The sequence below is a fragment of the Leopardus geoffroyi genome, chromosome A1 (assembly GCF_018350155.1).
Source record: "Leopardus geoffroyi isolate Oge1 chromosome A1, O.geoffroyi_Oge1_pat1.0, whole genome shotgun sequence".
Taxonomy (NCBI): domain Eukaryota; kingdom Metazoa; phylum Chordata; class Mammalia; order Carnivora; family Felidae; genus Leopardus; species Leopardus geoffroyi.
In genome coordinates, this window is record NC_059326.1 from 19,366,107 (window position 1) to 19,386,688 (window position 20,582).

Below are 20,582 nucleotides of genomic sequence, written 5' to 3' on the forward strand. Positions count from 1 at the left end.
GCAATATTCTGTACTTGTCTGCAGAATGCTTTTGCCAGAACTTCCTAGCTTCTGAATCCAATGGTTCCTTTCAGTCTCAATCCTACTAGACCTCATCAGTGCCCAACGCTGGACTATTACCTCTTTCTTTAGCCACCTTCCTCCTTGGACTTTGTGTCCTAGCCCTGCCTTTGTCTTCCTTCTATCCTTTGGATGGTCCTATCCTGTTCTCCCATAGGGGCTCTCCTTGTTTCACAGGAGGGTGGTCAGAGATACTCCAGGTGGCTGCAGTTAAATGGTCAGCTGTGTTGTTGAAAAATTGTTCTGAAAGGACTTTTTCTCTTGGATCTTTTTAGAGAATGGTCTGCCTTTCCCCCAACAATTGTAGGATGATGATATTTTTAGAAAAGTGTCTTTAAAGAGATACCATTCTTGGAGTGGGTAAGTCTGGAGACTGTGGGGAAAGTGCCATGTTGGAAAACCTAGCAGTTTTGCAGGATTTCCAACCCGCCATCTCAGCCTCTTGAGCTCTTCAGGGTTTTGTTTGGGTCACTATTTTTAACCATGCCCCACACACATATACACACACACTTTAGTTTACATAACATAAAATTACCATTTTAAAGGGAACAGCTCAGTGATCTCTCCCTATTTCCCCCTACCCCTAACCCCTGGCAACCACCAATCTGTCTCATTTCTCTATGAATTTATCTATTATGGATATTTCATATGGAATCATACCATATATGTGACCTTTTGCAGCTGGTTTTCACTTAGCATAATGGTTTAAAGGTTCTTGAGTCACTCTTTTTACTGTTGTATTTTGTTAAACTGTTCTCTGTCACTTAATCCCTGGTTACCCAGCCTGTCCCATGAAACTTTAGTACATAACTGACAATATTAACCGTAATATACAAACAGCAGGAATGTCTGAGGGATGGTGATGCGTGCTGTTTGGCTGTTAGTTCTTCCAGAATTGGCCTCAAGTGCAGGCAAAGTTACACAATGTTACACTTAACATTTCATCAAGAAAAAGCAGCAACAGAATATAACATCCCAAACTTCATTAGCAAGATGCTACCATATGATGCTTTCAGGAAAAAAAGCAGAGAAAGACGGCAAGAACTGGCAGTTGAGAGCCAGCTCGGGAGCCTCTCAGACCCGCGCCAGGGATACAAAAATTGTATCCTCCAGTCTCTGTCTCCATGCTTAAAACCCGGCTGGAACAGTTACGTAGAGTGGCACCTTGTGTGGGCCTGTCAGCTCTACTACTTAGCTAAAGTGTCTCCTGTGCGCCACTTTCGTGACGATCAGAACGAGCCATCCTGCATTGTGGTCAGGGCATACATGAACCTTCAGGGGTCCTGGAACACGGATCCGGAGGGAAGTCATTGCAGGAGCATAAACAGGATGGACTGCCAGAGGAGTCCATGTTGTCAGCGGTCCTACAATCCCACTTCCCAGTCGTCCTATGGCAACGAAGTAATGTTTGTGAAAGAGAAATACACATACTTTTGGTACAGCAGTAGGTGCTTACAGCCTCCTCAGCAAACACGCCCTGGTTTAATAAGCGCAGCCTATAGACAATTTTCTAGTCTGCCTTCCTCCATGCACTATGGGCGTCCAAAGACAAGTCCCATCTGCCACACAGCAAGGACTGTGCAGGCCCACCCCCCCAGGTGGCAAGTCAAACACGGAAACAGCTGATCGGGTTTGCCAGCCCGGGGACTCAGCTGAGAAGCTCTAACTGAACCCGGCAGAGGCAAGACCCGCCCCAGCAACCGCGGCCCAGGCTCCGCCCCCTGCGCCCATTGGTTCATTCAATTCACGCCGCGCCTCCTGCAGCGGGGCAGGCGGCGTGCTCAGTTTGCCGCTGCCTTGGCTTGAGCAGTGCGGGACTGTCAGGGCCGAGACGCGTCCTCCGCCCGCAGCAGCCATGAGCACCCCAGCAGTGCCCCGGGAGCTACAACTGCCCCCGAGCCAGAGGGCCCAGCCCGAGTTCAGAGGTGAGGGCCGCGGTGGCGGGAGCGGCGCGACCCGCAGGAGCCCGGGTTTGTCCGAGAGGGTGGGGACGCGGACGACCGTGGGGGAGGGGGTGGCTCGGACTCAGCGGCCGAGGCCTCGGGTCCCCCGGCTTCGGTCCTGACCAGTTGTGTGAGAAGCCTGGACAGATCGCTCGGCCTCTCGCAGCCGCATCCTCGGCATTTTCGAAATGGACAAACCAGAGCGGTTCCCGGTCTGTGGTGTCACTGTGCGGGCTAAGCGCCTCCCGTGCGGTCGTTACTGGCCGGGCGTGACCCACTGGCGGCGAGGATGGGCCTTCAGTGAAGACGTCCGTTTAGTGAGGGAGCGTGCGTGACACTCCAGCCGGCCCCTGCGTTCGGGACGCGGGACCCGCGGGGGCGGGGCCGCGCCCGGACCGAGAGCCCACTGCGCTTGCGCAGGCCTCTCCCTCCTCCTAAGCGCGAGTATTTGGAGAGGTGGGGCTGCCTCATCAGATGCTTCAAATTAAAGACAATCAATCAACTTTGTGTAAATCCAGGGTTGGCTGGGTCTTCAGAAATAATGTTAATTCTTTGTCCTCCACATGGGAAAGTAGAGGAAAGAAACTCTCACCCAACCCAGTACTGGTAAATTAGAGCTTAGAGTCTGGTGTCTCTTATCTGCTATTTAGTTTCTTAAAGCTTGGCTTTCAGTAACCGTGTATTGAAAATAATTTTCTCCAGATTTTTCACTTAAAGACAGAGGAAAAGGTGATTCTTGTGCAGTAGTTGTGGGCACCATTTACGGCAACAATATCTTAGAAATGGGATTATTTCTGAATTGAGAAATTTTCTGTTGTATACAAGATGTGATCTCTAGTAGAACGTTTTTTGAAGATCTGCATTTAGTGAATATTTGATGTTATCGTTGTAACCAATGTTGACTTGTCGCCTTTTTGTTATTTAGAACAAAGAAGACAGAAACTCAAGGAACATATGTTAAAAAGAAAAACGTTTTTTGCATACAAGGAGGAAAATCACATATCCAGGTGAGGTCAAATTTTCCGATTTCAGGTCTAAAATTAGAGCTGTCCAATAAAAATGTAATGGGAGCCACAATTGTACTGTAATTTAAAATTTTTTAGTAGCCACATTTTTTAAAGGTGAATTCTAATAACATTTAATCCAATATATCCCGTGTTATAATTCCAACATGTAATTCTTAAAAGTTATTAAGATATTTTGCATTCCTTTTTGGTAGTGAGTTTTCAAAGTCTGGTGTGTATTTTACACTTTCACAAGTCAGTTTGGACTAGCCACTTTTCAAGTGCTCAGTAGCCATACCTTCTTGGATAGCACAGCATTAGGTCATTGCTTCCTGTGTAAATTAATTCACACTCTGTGATGAAACAATTTTAAAGCAAAGTGTTTGTATATATCAAAATACTGACTGTGGTTTATACAGTGCTACAAAGGTCGGTCTTTCTTAATTTAGCTTACTGTGTATGTGTCAGAGAGAGAGCATTCCCCCCACATATTTGAAGCGCATTCATTATATTCTCAGTTCTCCATAGAAATATCTTGGTGTTATTTTGTTAAAATTTTAAAAGTAGTACATGGTTGTGGCTAAAACAAAAACCCATGAAAGTATATAAAGCAGAAAATCAAAAGGTCCCCTCCAGAGAGAACTGCTAGTAACATCCTTTAGGCTCTTTCTGTGCAATCTAAGAGCATTGGCTTTAGAGTGATTAGGATTGGAATCTGTAAGTCTGCCACTACAACTTTGTAACCTCTGGAGAGTTACCTGGCCTCTTTGAGTCTGTTTACTTTATTAAAATGGGATAGTAATATGTGTTTCTTGGGGATTAATCGAGCTAGTAAATGCACTGTACTATGCCTGGTATATAGCGAGAGTGCAATAAGTGATGGCTATTATTTCATGATCTCTCAGTGGCTTTCCACACAGAGGATTGGTTCATGAGTTATTCTATTCTCCTGATTTCTCTAGTTTCTTCCAACAGTTATTGATATATTTTGTCTCTGTGAATGCTTCATACCCTTCCTCATGGTTGAGTGGTCCGATTGTGTTTATATTTAGGAGGTAGAGATGACAGGACTTGGTGATGGAAGGGTATGAGATGTGAAAGAAAGAAAGGAGTTTAAGATGACTCTGAATGTTCCAGATTAAGAGATACCATTCAATCCAATACCTGACCCTTGTACCCTATTGTGAAAGGGGAAACGTTATAAAGGACATTATTATGTCAGTTTTCAGCTAGAATATAAATAGTAGATTAAGGGGTATATCAAGTTGAATTTATTAACTTGATAACCGTGTTACAGTTATGTAAGAGAAAAATCACCACTTGTAGGAAATGAACATTGAAGCATTTAGGGGTAAAGAGCAATCGTGTATATATCTTAACTTGAAAGGTTCAGTTAGAAAACATTGTATATACTCCACACATACACATGTTCAGAAACAGTGCAAATTATAATACATATAGCATAAAAGGTTGTCACTAAACAAATCTGGGAAAACAGTATACGGATATTCTTTGAACTATTTATAATTTTGCAAGTTGATGTAAGTTTGGCATTAATTCCAAATTTTTAATAATTTTTTTTTTAATATTTATTTATTTTTGAGACAGAGAGAGACAGAGCATGAACGGGGGAGGGGCAGAGAGAGAGGGAGACACAGAATCGGAAGCAGGCTCCAGGCTCTGAGCCATCAGCCCAGAGCCTGACGCGGGGCTCGAACTCACAGACCGCGAGATCTGACCTGAGCCGGAGTCGGACGCTTAACCGACTGAGCCACCCAGGCGCCCCCAAATTTTTAATAATCTTTTTAATTTTACATTAGTGTTACTTTACTTTAAATGTTTTACATTTACATGTAAATGGTTATACATTTTCTTTCACAAATTCCTCGTTTCTTCATTTAAGACAAAAAGATGATTCTAGATTTTTTATTTGAATAACTGAGTGGCTAGTGATACCATATATCGAGATGGGGAAGACTAAGGGAGGAATGGGGTAATCAGGAGCTCTGTTTTCGCCATGCTAAATCTGAGGCACCAACAAGACATCCAAGTGGAAAAGCCAAAGAGTTGCACATCTGAAGGGCTGGCTTGAGATTGGGATCAGAGATATAAACATGGGAATTGCCAGTTGGTAAGTGATATTTATTTAAAACCTTGAGGGGGAATAAGATTACTAGAGAGTAAACAAAGAGAATATCAACTCAAGTAAGACAGAGCATGACTCTCAACTACTAACTTAAATAAGGAATCTAACTGGGTCGTGGGGTTTATAATACTCTTATACACAATGGGAAGAAAAGAAAATTCTGAAATTCTTCTGGCTTTACAAGAAATCTCACAAGTACTATATTCCTTTCAGAAAACAGATGTCAATTTAAATATTACTTGAGCAACAAATTGTTAAATAGACAGCCAATCAGAGTTGCAGCTTTTCAAAATTAAATCATTCTATTTTACAATCTCTAGTATGGGTACTTTAAGATTCCTATGTTTAGATAAGGCTTGTGAGGACAGTTTTATCATCACAAGGTAGAATAGCATTATACATACATACATATATATATATATATATATATATATATATATATATATTCAGGTGTATTTTCATATAACTCCATACTGGACGGGTGAATAAGGTGGATTCTCCTTATCCTGATGTGTTGTGTTTTTTTTAGCTAGCAGTTAAAAAGGCCAGCAATTTCAAGACCAAGCGCTAGGATTCTGTTAGCACAGACAGAAAAAGAGGAGTCCCTGAGAAGTGTAAAACTAAAATAAAAAAGGCAAAAGAAAAGTTTAAAATTTGAATGCAGCTTTGAGCCCCAGCGAGGTCAGGAAGAAGAGAGACAGACTTGAAAGAAGCGGACCACCGAGGTAGGAGGAAAAGGAGGAGTTGGTGATCCGGCAGCAGAGTGAAGAGAGTGTTGAAAGAAAGAATGACTACCTGTCAGGTGCTGTTGAAAGGTGCAGTAAGGTGAAAACAGAATTGATCCCTGAGTTGTAGAAAGACAGAAGGAGATGACACTAGGAGCCTCCAGTAGAGTGGTGAGGGCACATTCCCAATGGATATGGGCTGGAGAGAGAATGTAATACGACAACATGGGGACAGTGTCTTTCGATACATACTTTTGAGGAGTTTTGCTATAAAGCTGAAAGGGAATGTGGGGTTTAAGGCTTTTAAGATGAGATATAATATATAGTGTTTATATGCGGATGGGAATGATGTAGCAGAGGGGTAATTAATGATGCAGAAGAATGAATAAATAATAACAAGAACAAAGATCCTCAGTGCTCAAGCGAGAGAGCACAAATGGAGAGTTTGCCCATGGGTCAGCATGGTGTCAGTTTATCTGCCAAGGAAGGCAGAATATATGGGTACAGAGGCACATAGGCTGGCAGTCTTTGGTGGAGGAAAGAAGGGCTATTTCTTGTTAAGATTGCTTCTGATGTTCTCCATGAGATGACATCACAGTATACCGTAAGCCCAGAAGTAATTGGGGGTCTGATTAGTTAAGGTACCACATTGGGAGCACCTGACAGACTGACCGTGAGCATCATCTCCCACCCCGCACCAGACTACAGGCCAGTGAATAACAAGAGGAGTATTTACCATCAGGCAGTGAAGGCAGGGCTTTAAACTGGAGAGACATTGCTCTGTTCACTGATGCATCTTGACTCTTTGCCATCATTCAAAATGTGTGGTACAAATGGAGTATTACTCGACAATCAAAAAGAATGAAATCTTGCCACTTGCAATTACTGGAGGGATGGATGGAACTGGAGGGTGTTATGCTAAATGAAATTAGTCAGAGAAAGACAAATACATGACTTCACTCATATGAGGAATTTAAGGTACAAAACAGATGAACATAAGGGAAGGGAAGTAAAAATAATATAAAAACAGGGAGGGAGACAAAACATAAAAGACTTAAATATAGAGAACAGAGAGTTGCTGGAGGGGACATGGTGGGAGGATGGTCTAAATGGGTAAGGGGCATTAAGGAATCTACTCCTGAAATCATTGTTGTACCATATGCGAACTAACTTGGATGTTAATTAAATAATAAATTTTTTAAAAATGTGTAGTACAAGCTATGTCAAAGTTCTGCCCCTTGTCCGAGCAGACTAAGCAAAAAGATGCGAGAGGCATCGTAACCCAAATTATCAACTACAGGGATAACAAGCTTTGTTGATTCTAAAATGTACCTTTTTTTTTACATTTTAGCATCTCTGAACTTGGGAACTGTCTTAGAATCAATGGGATGTCTAATTGATCCTCTTTTGTCTTTTCTTTATGGAATGCAAATTGTTATAATGACTTGCTAAGAGAATCTCATGGCCTGTACTAACCAGTCTGTATCTGTTAAAAGGAGTGTAGGTTAAATTCTTGAGGAAGCATTTGTTTTAGATACATATTCTAAATGCATTGCCATCTAGAAACTGAAGTCCATATTTATAATGAATTGGGCTGTGTGTGTATGGAAAATTTTGGATTTCTTTTGGGAGGGCTATTTTTTTTCTTTCCCTTTTTCTTTTCTTCTTTTTAATCAAAGTATAATTGACATATTAGTTTTAGGTATACATCATAGTGATTTGACAGTTGAATACATTAAATGCTTACCGTGGAAAGTGTAGTTACTTTCTGTCACCATAAAAAGTTACTATAATATTATTGACTATATTTCCTATATTTCCTATACTATACTTTTCATTCCAGTGACTTATTTACTTTATACCTATTTTCCCATAGATATATATATATATATATATATATAAATATATATATATATATATACTTATTTACCCTTTGCCTATTTTCATCCATCTCCCACCACCCTCCTCTTAGGCAGTCTGTATTTGAGTCTGTTTCTATTTTTTGTTTGTTGTTTGTTTTTGTTTTGTATTTGTAGATTCCACATATAAGTGAAATCGTATGGTATTTGTCTTTCTCCAACTGCCTTATTTCATTTGGCAGAATACCCTCAAGGTCTATCCATTGTGTCACAAATGGCAAGATTTTCTTTTCTTTTCTTTTTAAATATTTATTTATTTTTGAGAGAGAGAGACAGAGAGTGTGGAGGGGGGGGGGGCGGGTGCAGAGAGAGAGAGAAAGAGAGGGAGACACAGAATCTGAAGCAGGCTCCAGTCCCTGAACTGTCAGCACAGAGCCCGACGTGGGGCTCAAACTCACAAACTGCGAGATTATGACCTGAGCCGAACTTGGATGCTTCACTGACTGAGCCACCCAGGTACCCCAAGATTTTCTTTTTTATGGCTGAGTAATATTCCAGTGTATATATATATGCCACATCTTCCTTGTCCATTCATTTATTGATGGACACTTAGGTTCCTTCTCTATCAGGGATATTGTGAATAATGCTGCAGTAAACCCCGGGGGTGCATGTATCTTTTTGAACTAGTGTTTTCATATACTCTTCAGGTAAATACCCAGAAGTAGAATTACTGGATCATCTGGTATTTCTATTTAGGAATTTTTTGAGGAAACTTCATGCTGTTTTCCATTGGCTGCACCAATTTATATTTTCATTGCACAAGGTCTCCCTTTTTTCCACATCCTTTCCAACACTTGTTATCTTTTGTCTTTTTGTTAGTAGCCATTCTGACAGGTGTGAAGTATTATCTCATTGTGGTTTTGATTTGCATTTCCCTGATGACGAGTGATGTTGAGCACCTTTTCATGGGTTTGTTGACCATCTGAATGTTTTTGGGAAAATGTCTGCTTGGGTCCTGCTTGTGCAGGTCTGCTTGTGCATTTTTTAATTGAGTTTTCTTCATGTTGAGCTGTAGGAGTTCTTTATAAATTTTGGAAATTAACCCCTGATTTATCAGATATATCCCATGTAAATAACTTCTCTCACTTAGTAGATTGCCTTTTTGTTTTGTCGATGGTTTGATACTGTGCAGAGGCTTTTAGTTTGATGAACTTTCCATTATTTTTACTTTTGTTTCCCTTGCCTGAGGGGACACAATACATCCCACAAAATATGGCTAAGGCCGGTGTCCAGGACTTTCCTACCTCTGTTTCCTTTTAGGAGCTTTATGGTTTCAGGTCTCACGTTTAGGTCTTTAATGCATTTTGAGTTCATCTTTGTGTATGGTGTAAGAAAGTGGTCTAGTTTCATTCTTTTGCATGTGGCTGCCTAGTTTTCCCAGCACCATTTATTTGAAGAGGGGCTATTTTTAGTTTTTTTTTTCAATGTAAATCTGTTACTAAGTACTGAAAACTAACCAAAGGAAGTGTTGCTTAATAAAGGTTTTGAGGATTTGTTTGAGTGACTAAGAAGAATGGTTTGGAATGAGGTTATCAAATGTGTTTACCTATTCTGTATGGAGAGGGTGTTAAGACTTTTAAGAAAATATCTAAATTCTCCAGCCATCTTGTTTACACTATTAAGTCACCCTATAATAAAGGAAGAAGAGTTTTGCTTCATAAATAAATCTCAGCTCAGTTCTTGCCTTAATTTAAAATTACAAAGTCAGATGATTGTTAATATCCTCCCATTCCTCCTGCCAAAGACAAAACTCACTTGGTCTGTGGTTAAACTTTTTTTCCTTTTTTTTTTTTTTTTTTTTTTTTAAAGTAGTAGAGACCAGAAAGTGATGACCTCTGAGGGCCAGGTCCATGAAGAGACAAAAGTTCTGAAATTTAAAACAAAAATGGTAAGATATGGACATAGCTCTCATAAACTGTCCCTTTCCCCCCTTTCCCTTTCCTAAACTCTTCAAGAGATGAATTCTGAAATACCAATTTGTTATAAATCACTCTTCTAGGCTGGTAAAGAAAATGTCAGTAGACCTCCCGGGAGCAAAAATAATATAACAATGGAAAAAAATTGTATTCCTTTAAGGCCTTCTAATGAACTAACCAATTCAACTACAGCAATTGATACACCTAATTCTGAGGATAATAATCAAACTGGGCAGTTGGTACCAATTAAAGGTGACCCTCCAGGTCAACACATGACATTAAGCCAAGTGTTTCATCTTAAAAACAACAATAAAAAGAAACAAATAATGACAGAAAAACCAAAGCAAGATGCTAACATGTCCAAGAAGCTTGTGCTTGGATCTTACCGTGGCCAAATTGTTCAGTCTAAGATTAATTCATTTAGAAAGCCTGTACAAATCAGAGATGAGAGTTCTGCAGCAATAAAGAAACTTTCGACTACGGTCCCTAAAGCTACAGAGCCTCTGCGCACAAACAGCAGCAGTGTGACAGCGAAAAGCAATAGAGCCTCTAACGTGACGACTACCACTAAACTTGTGAGCACTACAATTCAGAACAGACAGCTTCTGCGACCTCCTATTAGAGGTCACCGCGACAATGCTCAGGACGCTGTGAGACCAGGCATCAGTAGAAGCTCGGCCAATGTTACGATTCGGAAAGGACCTCGAGAGAAAGAGTTAGTGCAATTAAACACAGTTTCATCTAGTGCCAAAACCGGTTCTCAGGATATAGAAAGAAAGAAGACACTAACAAGAAGCGTGAAGTCTGAAATTGTAAACAGGCCTGTTTCGTCTTCTAACACCAAACTGATAGAAAAGTCGAAAAACGTTGACCCTCGCAGGCATACAATAGCAAAAGCAACTATTGATAGATCAGCTCAGCCCAAAGAAACAGCAGAAGAGAGAAAGTAAGTAAATGTAATTTTATTAGCTTAATTTTCAGCAGAGTAGCCTTGTGGTTTGGCTTATCATCTCCTTGAATGTATTAGAATTTGTGTGCAAGTGTAGATTCTCTTCTGTCGTGTGCAAATTTAAGCAAATTTATGTTGTGGAACAGCATGACCTAAGTTCTTGTGCTTGAGTGTCTTTCATTAGGTCTGATGTAATCTAAGTTATAATGCTTAATACAATTGGGAAATATTTTATGACCTCTCCATTTAAAAATGCATTCTTAGGGTCTTTGAGCATATAATTAACATTGATATGTTCAATATTCCTCTTTCTTTGAACTTGTGAACTTATGTATGTGCCACTAGCATGGAGCTACTTCAAGACCTGAGTTATTTTTTAACTTCTCCTCTGAGAGAATTCTATCATCAATATCACGGTAATGCTTGTATCCTGCTTCTAACTGTAGAGCTCGTCTGAGTGAGTGGAAAGCTGGCAAAAGGAAAGTCCTGAAAAGGCCTCCTAGCTCAGGAGTTACCCAGCCTGAGCCTGAAGGGCAACACGAAAACCCAGTTGGGTCCTTTTGGACTACCATGGTAGAAGAAGATGAACAAAGATTATTTACCGAAAAAGTGAACAAGACATTTTCTGAATGCCTAAACCTGATTAGTGAGGTACAGTCCTTATATTCGTATAGTAGTTTATAGTTTGTAAATTATCTTATAAATGTTATCTCACTAAATTACCTTGTCACTCTTTGACCATGTAATGTGTTAGTGGTGTTATGTAGATTTAATGTTAATTATGAGATTGTTTATCTTTAGCCTTTAATGGACTGCATTTTCATTGAGTTCATATAAATAGATCAAAGGGATAATTAGGTTTTTACTGGATTTTTTTTTTTTTTACTTATAAATATTATGTTTCTGTAAGATGTTAATATAAAATGGGCTGAGGGTGGATATTCACTCTGATACTTCTGTTTTTTCCATTCCTTCAGCATGTTTTCATATTATTTTTTCCACTCATTACATATTTTACCAAAGACTAGCTACATAAAAGTTAGCTAAAACATTTCAAACAAAATTCCATTAATCTAAACCAACATCATCATGGTCTTGAACTTATTGTAGACTTTCACTATTTGGACCAAAATCCTACAGAGTATAATAACTCTAGAATGTTTCCTTTATTTCCTGTATACTTTTTAATCTTGCTTTGGTTACCCACGGTGTCCAAGATCCACAGAAGACTGAATCTATGAGTATGATTTCAAACCTTACTCTGGTCTTCATGAGCATCTTTAGACTTTTTGTGATTCTGAGGACCAGTGAAAATTAGACTCGGAGTTTCCCTGATTAAATTCTTAATTCTGCTTAGCTGGGGTTTGTCATTGAAACTGTGGAGTTTTTCTGCCCTACTATCTGTGTATAGCCCTTAAGTACATATACCATAACAGATTCATTTTAGCCTTAATATCAAGACCTGATAAAGACAGTTTTTAAAACCAGAAGCTGTTCTCCCCCATAAACATTTCGTAGATGCAAAAATTCCAACTCAAATATTGAATGGAATCCCACAATATGTAAAAGGATAAGGATAAGGAAAAGGATCAAGACCATGTAGAGTGTTGGTCATTTTTGACTTAATGTTTTTCTCAACTTATATTTCATTTTTTCCCTGCTTTGTATTCATGACTAATATGCTTCTTGTTAGCCATTCAGAATAAGTTTGGAGTAAGGAAGAGAACAGTGAATATTCTTATGAATAATTTTCTATCAGTTTTTTCTCTCATTATCATTGATCTTGATTATAGATCAAGCTTACTTAATTGTTCATAGTTTGGAGGCTAAAATGAGATCACTCATTTCACTTCTTGCTATTTTAGGGATGCCCAAAAGAAGAAATACTGGTCATACTGAATGACCTGATTAAAAATATCCCGGATGCCAAAAAGCTTGTTAAATATTGGATATGCCTTGCACGTATTGAACCACTCACAAGTCCTATTGAAAACATTATCACAATCTATGAGAAAGCCATTTTGGCGGGCGCTCAGGTAAGATTAAAACTTAATAATCTTTATTATTACAGTGTAAAAGATTCAGAGTTATTTTGGAGCACATTACAACATAACTTGATAAAAGTGTGGTTATATATGTAGTAGTAATGAATGTTTAAAGGCCACAATGATTGCATATTATAAAAGCTGTTTCTTAACCTTCTAAAACTTGCTTGTGAACTAGTGATAATCGGACTTAGAAGATGAATATAAGCTGAAATGTAAATTTCGTGAAAAATGCTGTGAGAAATATTTTAGTACAACATGTCATTTTACACATTTTACACATTTCCTAGTTAAGATATCTGGGATATTTAATTTTTAATATTAAAATGTATTTAACGAATATAAAGTAAGTAGAATTAACATCTAAATGTTAGCGGGTTCTGTGGCTTTGTGAGAGAACCCTATTGCTTTAAGAGCGTTTCTTAATGTACTTATATTTGTATGCCCTGTGTTTGGTCCTGCCCACGCATAGAAAATGGCAGTCAACTAGTTTCTCTGACATGTAACCACCATAGTGATTTGATACCATACCTCTCGCCCCTTCCTGGTCTATTGCTACAAAGGCCCTGGCTCTAGAATAAGTTGCAGCTCCAGTTTTTTTATTTGACTGGGTTTTTGCTTTTATGGGCAAATATTTCTAAAATGCATTTCCTTTTGACCAAGTTTCTCAACATGCATTTTTAGAGATTATTTATATTTTTTTTTTTCAACGTTTATTTATTTTTGGGACAGAGAGAGACAGAGCATGAACGGGGGAGGGGCAGAGAGAGAGGGAGACACAGAATCGGAAACAGGCTCCAGGCTCTGAGCCATCAGCCCAGAGCCTGACGCGGGGCTCGAACTCAGGGACCGCGAGATCGTGACCTGGCTGAAGTCGGACGCTTAACCGACTGCGCCCCTAGAGATTATTTATAAAGAGAGTTTTTAAAATTTTTTTTTTCTTTAGTCTTTCTTTAAGAAAGGTCTACTCACTTTATTCTCAGCAAAGCCAACGGATACTATTTGACCTTTCACCTGAATCAAAAATCAAATATTCAGCAGATATTCTCTCAATGGCTATTATGTATAAAGCGCTTTGCTGAAGGGAAATTGTATTTGACAGAATCCCACCTGGAAGGGAGTGTTAGGTTCCTACTGCGCTGAACCAGAAGGGGCATAATTTAAAGTGGCTTAAGGCAGATTAGCTAGGATGCATAACCGGGGCCAAAGGTTCACATAGAAAGCAGTGTGTAAAGGAAAGATGTGACACTGGAGTAGAAAGTGGAAAACAAGGATTAAAATTTGCAAAAGAAAGGTGAAAGCAGGATGAGTGAGTAGTTAAGGACTATGTGCTAGAACTAAGAATATGAGCCAGAACTTCCCTTTTGTATAATGTCTTGAATATGTTGCATTAGCAGTCAGGGCAGTTCAAAGGAACATGGTGGGTACTTATATGTTCTAGAATATAATGGACACTTAGTGAACTGTTGAATTTGAATGAGTGAAATGTTAGGCTGATCAACCTTGAGCTCTTCAGAGATGCATTTAATAGCCTGTGAAAAAAATATATAACCGTGGACATAGGAGAAAAGGTGTAAATCTCATATTAAATTTACTGTATATTATTAGCTCTTTAATAGAGATTAATGTTAGCTTGTTACTTATCCATGAATTTTGTTTATATCCAGACAAGCAGTTTTAAGAAAAATTGTGGGGAAAAGTTTTAATCTGATAATTCTACCCTTTAAATTGGAAAAGAGTTGGGGCACCCCAGTGGCTCAGTCAGTTAAGCATCCGACTTCAGCTCAGGTTATGATCTCGCGGTCCGTAAGTTGGAGCCCCGTGTCACGCTCTGTTCTGACAGCTCAGAGCCTGGAGCCTGTTTCAGATTATGTGTCGCCCTCTCTCTGCACCTCCCCCACTCTCACTCTGTCTCTCTCTCTGAAAAATAAATATTAAAAAAAATTTTTTTTTAATTTTTTTTTTTTTAATTTTTGAAGTTTATTTTTGACAGAGACAGAGTGCGAGCATGAGCTGAGGAGGGGCAGAGAGAGAGACAGGGAGACACAGAATCCAAAGCAGGCTCCAGGCTCTGAGCTGTCAGCACAGAGCCCAACATGAGGCCTGAACCCATGAACTGTGAGACCATGATCTAGGCTGAAGTCAGATGTTTAACCGACTGAGTCACCCAGGCACCCCCCCCCCCCAAAAAAAATTTTTTTTAATGGCAAAGAGTCATTTTTAAAAATTTGAGTGGCCAAAATAAGTATTTTGAGAAAAGAGACATGGTCTAAGAACCATTGCTTTGTTTTATTAATTGAAGTATGAAATGTAATCACTGTTTAAAATATTTTTGACTTGGACAATCTCGTTAATGTCTGAGAATATAAAACTTTTATTTCCCTCACTAAAACAATTAAGCCTATTGAAGAGATGCGACATACCATTGCAGATATTCTGACAATGAAGAGTCAAGAAAAAGTTAAATATGGTAAGTTTTCTATTTTCTTCAAGTGAATTGTGATTTTATTAAAATTCATTGAATTATTTTTCTTTTATCTTTTTAAACTTGTTAAATTTGTCACTTGTTTCTCTCCTCTTACATCTGTTGGCATACCTCCCTCCAAGATTTAGTGGCTTTATGTAGTGTAAAGAATTTTTAATTAGGAGATCTAGTTCAAAACTCAAATTTGTCATTGAGTGTCTGTGAAAGTTACCTTACCTCTCTAGGCCTCAGTTTCCTGTGTTAAAAGTGAGGCAATTTGATTAGATCATCTCTAAAATTTTACTTGTGAAATTCTGTCATCTGTTTTGTACTCTAGAGAAGCTGTTCAAGAATTCTCTTTGCTAGGGATAGGAGATAGAGGTAAGAGATTCATTAGCTGTCAGGTTTATGAAATGTAAACATTTTCTAGATTCAGATGTATCATATAACTGAAACACCTCTTACTAAAAATCTCTAATAATTTCCTACTAGTCAAATCTAGAGGTCGTCTCGGCTTGATGGATTTACCAGGACGTCTCCAGTGTTTCACATATAGCATGTTTTATTTTGGACTCATTGTTGTCCCTCATTGCTTCCCCATACCATCATCTCTTCCTCCCAAAAAAGAAAATCCTCTGTGGTTAAAGAGGCCTACGCAAGAAATTTTGGAAGAGATGCTCCCACTATACCTGCACACTCATTCAGACACGCACATGCATCCATTTGTTAGGTCCTAACTTAGAAATAACTCTTAAATCGAGCCCTTCCTCCTCACTGCCTACCTCTCTGCCACCTTGCTTAAGACAACCATAGCTTTGTCTTCTTATCATCACAGATCATTCCTTTTCATTCCTTGCCATTCTAAACCATCTGTTTTAGTGATCAAACCTTATTGTATCTCTGTCGCTCCAGTAGAGATTTTTTTTTTTACCAAACTTCTAGCATGTAAAGGTCATTACAGTCCAGCCCTTCATACCTATCTGAACTCATCACCTCTTCCCCACATTCCCACCTTGCTTCTTACCATGTATTCTAAGCACACTGGCCCTTTAATGTTGTCTTAACAGGTCATTTTCTTTTAAGCTTCATACCGAGATTGTCTTCCTAGGTCTTGTCAAGTACTCTTTTCTCAAGCCCCAGCCTAAGTGTCACTTGAAAGCTTTCCATAGCCATCTCGCTGTCTCTCACAGAAAGGTAGTTATTCCATTTCATGGGTTCCTATAACCCCTTATTCTTACCTCAGTTATATGGCATTTTTCTCATTTTATAATTATTTTCAACTTCTTAAAGGACAGGAATGGTTTCATTCTTATATTTGTATCTACAACCCCTGACCCACAGGCGACAGTAAATATTTGTCAATAGTTCTCAGCAGTGTTAGTTAGTTAGTTTAGTTCTCAGCAGTGTTAGTTTAGTTTAGTTAGTCAATAGTTCTCAGCAGTGTTAGTTAGAAATGGTTAGGAGATGGCAGTTTGTTTCGTTGATTTTGAAAATCTGACCAACTGTGAATAACTTTAATACCTTCTGATTTTGCTCTTTCAATTTGGCCCAAAGCTTAATCTATAAATGTATTTCTATAGGAGAAAATATTGAGGAGGCTTGTGCAACCAAGGAATACATCCATGAAGTCAGCACTGAAGATAGAGGGGTTAATCTAGAGTCAGGAAAACCAGAAATGGAAAAGAAAACTAGAAATGTGGTATTTCAAGATGATGAAAAAGAGCAAAATGACAAAACAAACGATTCAACCAATGATGTTAAAACCCCCAGTACAGAAACCAGGGGGAGTTGCTTAATTAAATATAATGTGTCTACTACACCATACCTACAAAGGTAAGCTTTCAAAATGCACTGTGCTGTGATTTGCTTTTATGTTTAGGAATAATAAATATGGTATCTAAAAATATTTCACTTTCGATTAGAACTATCATTTATTAATAGGTAAAGGTTTCAAGCAAATCAATATCGTTGGGACATTTCACCCTTTAAATACTGGATTTGCTTTGCTTTTCCCTAAGTATTGCCATTTTGTGAAAGAAAACTTTGATATTTTACTTTAATGTCTGTAAGCTATTGATAATAGTAGGTTTTGGAATTGAGCAAATAGCCAATTGTACAGATATTCAAGAATCTGCTGTATATGTGCTGTGACAACAAATACAGAAAGGAATAAGTTCCTAACTACAAGGAGCTTTGGTAACTCCTTTTCTGTAAGACAGCCAATCACACGGTTGTCACATACAAGTTATAGTAAGATAAATGGCATAAAAGAACAAGTAAAAATGTTAATGTTTTTTAACCCTGGGAATAATTTTTGTCTTTTTAGTGTAAAAAAGAAGGTACAGTTTGACAATACAGATTCTACATTTAAAGAGCTAAAGTTTCTAACACCAGTGAGACGTTCTCGACGTATTCAAGAGAAGAATTCTAAGTTGCCAGATATGTTAAAAGACCATTATCCTTGTGTGTCTTCATTGGAACAATTAACAGAGTTGGGAGGTGAAACCGATGCTTTCGTATGCCGTCCCAATTCAGCACTATGCCCGATGTTCTCAGAGCCTGGAACAGCAGAAGAGAAATAAAGTGATGATGAGAAATGGGGTTTTTATTGTTCCTGGGGTATTTTGTTTGCTTGTCGTGGCTTTGTTTGTCTCTTAGGAGTGGGCCAAGTACCTAAGTATTCATGGCAGTAAGCTCTCTTACTGATGTTCAATACCTTATAGCAGGTATTGCCTTCTGGGCAGCAGAGAGCTAATCCTACCTTTTCGATCTTAGCAGAGGGAGTTTCTAAGATGGTAAATTTGTCAAGTAGTTTACTATATTCCTTGGCTATAAACAGGTTTCATCATAATGTTGACTTGTTCACTTTTAATCGTCTTAAGTTAGAGATAAATTTTTAGTCATTAAATATAAGTATAGTAATGCTGCATCATCAGAAAAGGTGTTCTAGATAAAATTGATATATTTGCATAGGCTTGTTCTTGAAATGTATCATATACATGCCAGCCTTTAAACAGAATGCTGACTTTTCATTGCCTTTCCTTGATTCTATAGATCAGTCGAAAAGTCAGTAATTGTAATGTGTAGAGTGACTCCCTTCAAATGTGAAGACATGGAAGGTTTAGCTTGCTTTTCCCCCCAGTTGTTCCCAGACTGCTGTGGTCTGTTGTGCTTTGGCTCTTCACTATCGCTTTCCATCAGCGCTAGTGAGTCTGTGGTCTCTGTTGGCTTCTTTCTTTTTTATTGTAGCTGAGGTCACCAGGAAGGGTAATTAACTGAATACCCCATGTCTAAGAGCAGAAACTGTACTAAGAAAGAAAAGGTGTTGAACTCAGTGGGTATTTGAAACTTTCAATCTGAGTCTCTTTCTTTAGTTCCTTTTGTAACTTGACTATCTAAAATGCTACAATTTTAAATTTTATCATTTCACTTGATATAGTTGGAATTAGAGCAGGAATATACAATGTTATTCTAATGTAGGTAGAATTTCTAAAATAACTAATAGTTTCTTATAAAAACTTTCCTGTTAAGTCATGTCCCTTGAAACGTGATAGTTATATGCGATAAACAGTTTCTTCTCCTCACACATAAATATCACCAATAAAATTGTTTTGTAAGTCTCTGAACTAATTCTTAAATACATCGCCTACCAATTCTACAGCTTCAAAGATATGTTAGTTTTAAAACTGTGTGTAATATATGCTTAAGAATCAAATAGTCTTATGTTCACTCATTCCGTTTGTATAATAGCACCTATCTTTGTTCTATAATAGTTTTGTGTCCTAGAGAGGATTTTTAGTCTTTTATAAACTGTGTACCTAATATTTATAAATAAATATATCTGTATTTTGATGTTTCAGTGACATTGATTTCAACAAATATGAAATGCAGTTTAACCACAGTGAATGAATTTAAATTTCGCTTTTGAAATACATTATAGTGAGATCTGACTTGGAATTTTTAATACTTAAATATGTGTTTAATAGTGTATTTCTTTTTGAAAAATTATCAGTCTATCTAAAGGTTTACCTTAATTTTTACCATTTTTTTTTCATACTTTGTATGAATGGTGCAAAATATGCCATTTTGAAATAAACTTCAAGCTGGCCTGTACTCCTAGCTTTATAATAACCATACCGTATGGTTCATTTAGCCATATAATATAGCTTCGGATACCTCAGTGATAGGGAGCTTGAGATAAGTTGTTCTATGTTTGGACAAGTTTCATAGAGTGCTTTTTCCCTCCCTTTCCTCCCTTAACTGCAGGAAAATCTGTCTCTTTAAATAGTCCTGGTGCTAACCTTTCCAGACGTAGGTAATTGCTCCTTTTCAGGTGCTCAAGGACGGTTATCATGGCTGATCTCAGTTTGTTCCAAGATAAATAGCTCCAAGCATAGGATATATGGTGCATAAGCTTTAAAGTCCAATGGATCTACATTCAAAATCTCAGCTCCTACCTTACCCTAAAAGTTATGTGATCATGGAGAAGTTACTCAGTTGAATTTCATCTTTCTAAGGGGTAAAGTGGAGATCATTCCCTTTGTCATTTTTGTGCTATGTATTATCTGGCTGTCCCCCTGGTTGATTAACCAGAATGGGTACCTGACCCAATCTGGACTGTCAGGTTCCTTTCCATAGGTATTTGGAATCAGGACTGAGAGTCAGTCTTTTCTATGTAGTTATACCTGAAATATGTAAATATGAGACACTGAGTGACCAAATGAAGGTTGGGGAGCAAAGGTCACCAGTAAACAGAATGACTGAAGTAACTACAAAGCAGACAGAGACTCCTTTTTTTTTTTTTTTTTTTTAATTTTTAAAAAATTTGTTTATTTTGAGAGAGACAGGGTGCGCGCAGGGGAGGGGCAGAAAGAGGGAGACAAAGAATCCCAAGCAGGCCCCAGGCTCTGAGATGTCAGTGAAGAGCCTGATGCGGGACCCAAACTGAACCCAGGAACCAAGAGATCATGATCTGAGCGGAAGCCAGACGCTTACCCAACTGAGCCACTCAGGTGCCCCACACCACCCTTCTTAAATGTTGCTAGTATTAGTATAGTAACCTTCCAAAAATGTTCTGTGTATTTAACATATACACAGACTTGTACACCTATAGACACGTGTATGTGTGGATTTTGTAGGTTTTGTTTTGTTCATAAATGGTACCATACTTCATGTATGGTTTTACAACTTGCTTTTTCTCTAATTTACTAAGTCATAAGGAATTTTTCATTGACCTAGATCAATGTAACATTAAGACTACATGGGAACTTTGTAACTCAGCTTTTGACACTGTTTACGGCTGCAAGCAACATCTAACACTGAAGGGTCGTGGTTAAGAATCAGACTTGAGGGGCACCTGGGTGGCTCAGTTGATTAAGCGTCTGACTCTTGATTTCAGCTCCGGTCATGAT

General features: G+C 38.4%; 1 protein-coding gene across 4 annotated transcripts; it reads left to right on the forward strand.

The window, feature by feature from the left end:
• The first annotated feature begins 1,878 nt into the window (after window positions 1-1,878).
• On the forward strand, window positions 1,879-19,020 carry CKAP2 (cytoskeleton associated protein 2). Of its 4 annotated transcripts, none has more exons than XM_045475049.1 (9): window positions 1,879-1,985; window positions 2,929-3,010; window positions 9,607-9,685; window positions 9,797-10,659; window positions 11,109-11,313; window positions 12,528-12,698; window positions 15,108-15,177; window positions 16,752-17,004; window positions 17,498-19,020. In XM_045475049.1, exons 1-9 carry the CDS (start codon window positions 1,916-1,918, stop codon window positions 17,751-17,753), a joined length of 2,049 nt encoding a protein of 682 aa, XP_045331005.1. In that variant the 5' UTR covers window positions 1,879-1,915; the 3' UTR covers window positions 17,754-19,020. The 4 variants fall into 4 exon arrangements, with proteins under 4 accessions (XP_045331005.1, XP_045331006.1, XP_045331007.1 ...); XM_045475050.1 differs by having other exon boundaries at window positions 9,610-9,685; XM_045475051.1 differs by lacking the exon at window positions 1,879-1,985 and adding an exon at window positions 2,497-2,609.
• The last annotated feature ends 1,562 nt before the right edge of the window (window positions 19,021-20,582 follow it).

Bases quoted from the DNA above. Each gene is read 5' to 3' on its own strand.
- CKAP2 (XM_045475049.1), top strand. From the start codon at position 1,916: ATGAGCACCCCAGCAGTGCCCCGGGAGCTACAACTGCCCCCGAGCCAG. The intron at 11,314-12,527 runs GTACAGTCCTTA...TTGCTATTTTAG, and splicing joins GCCTAAACCTGATTAGTGAG to GGATGCCCAAAAGAAGAAAT. The intron at 12,699-15,107 runs GTAAGATTAAAA...AAAACAATTAAG, and splicing joins CCATTTTGGCGGGCGCTCAG to CCTATTGAAGAGATGCGACA.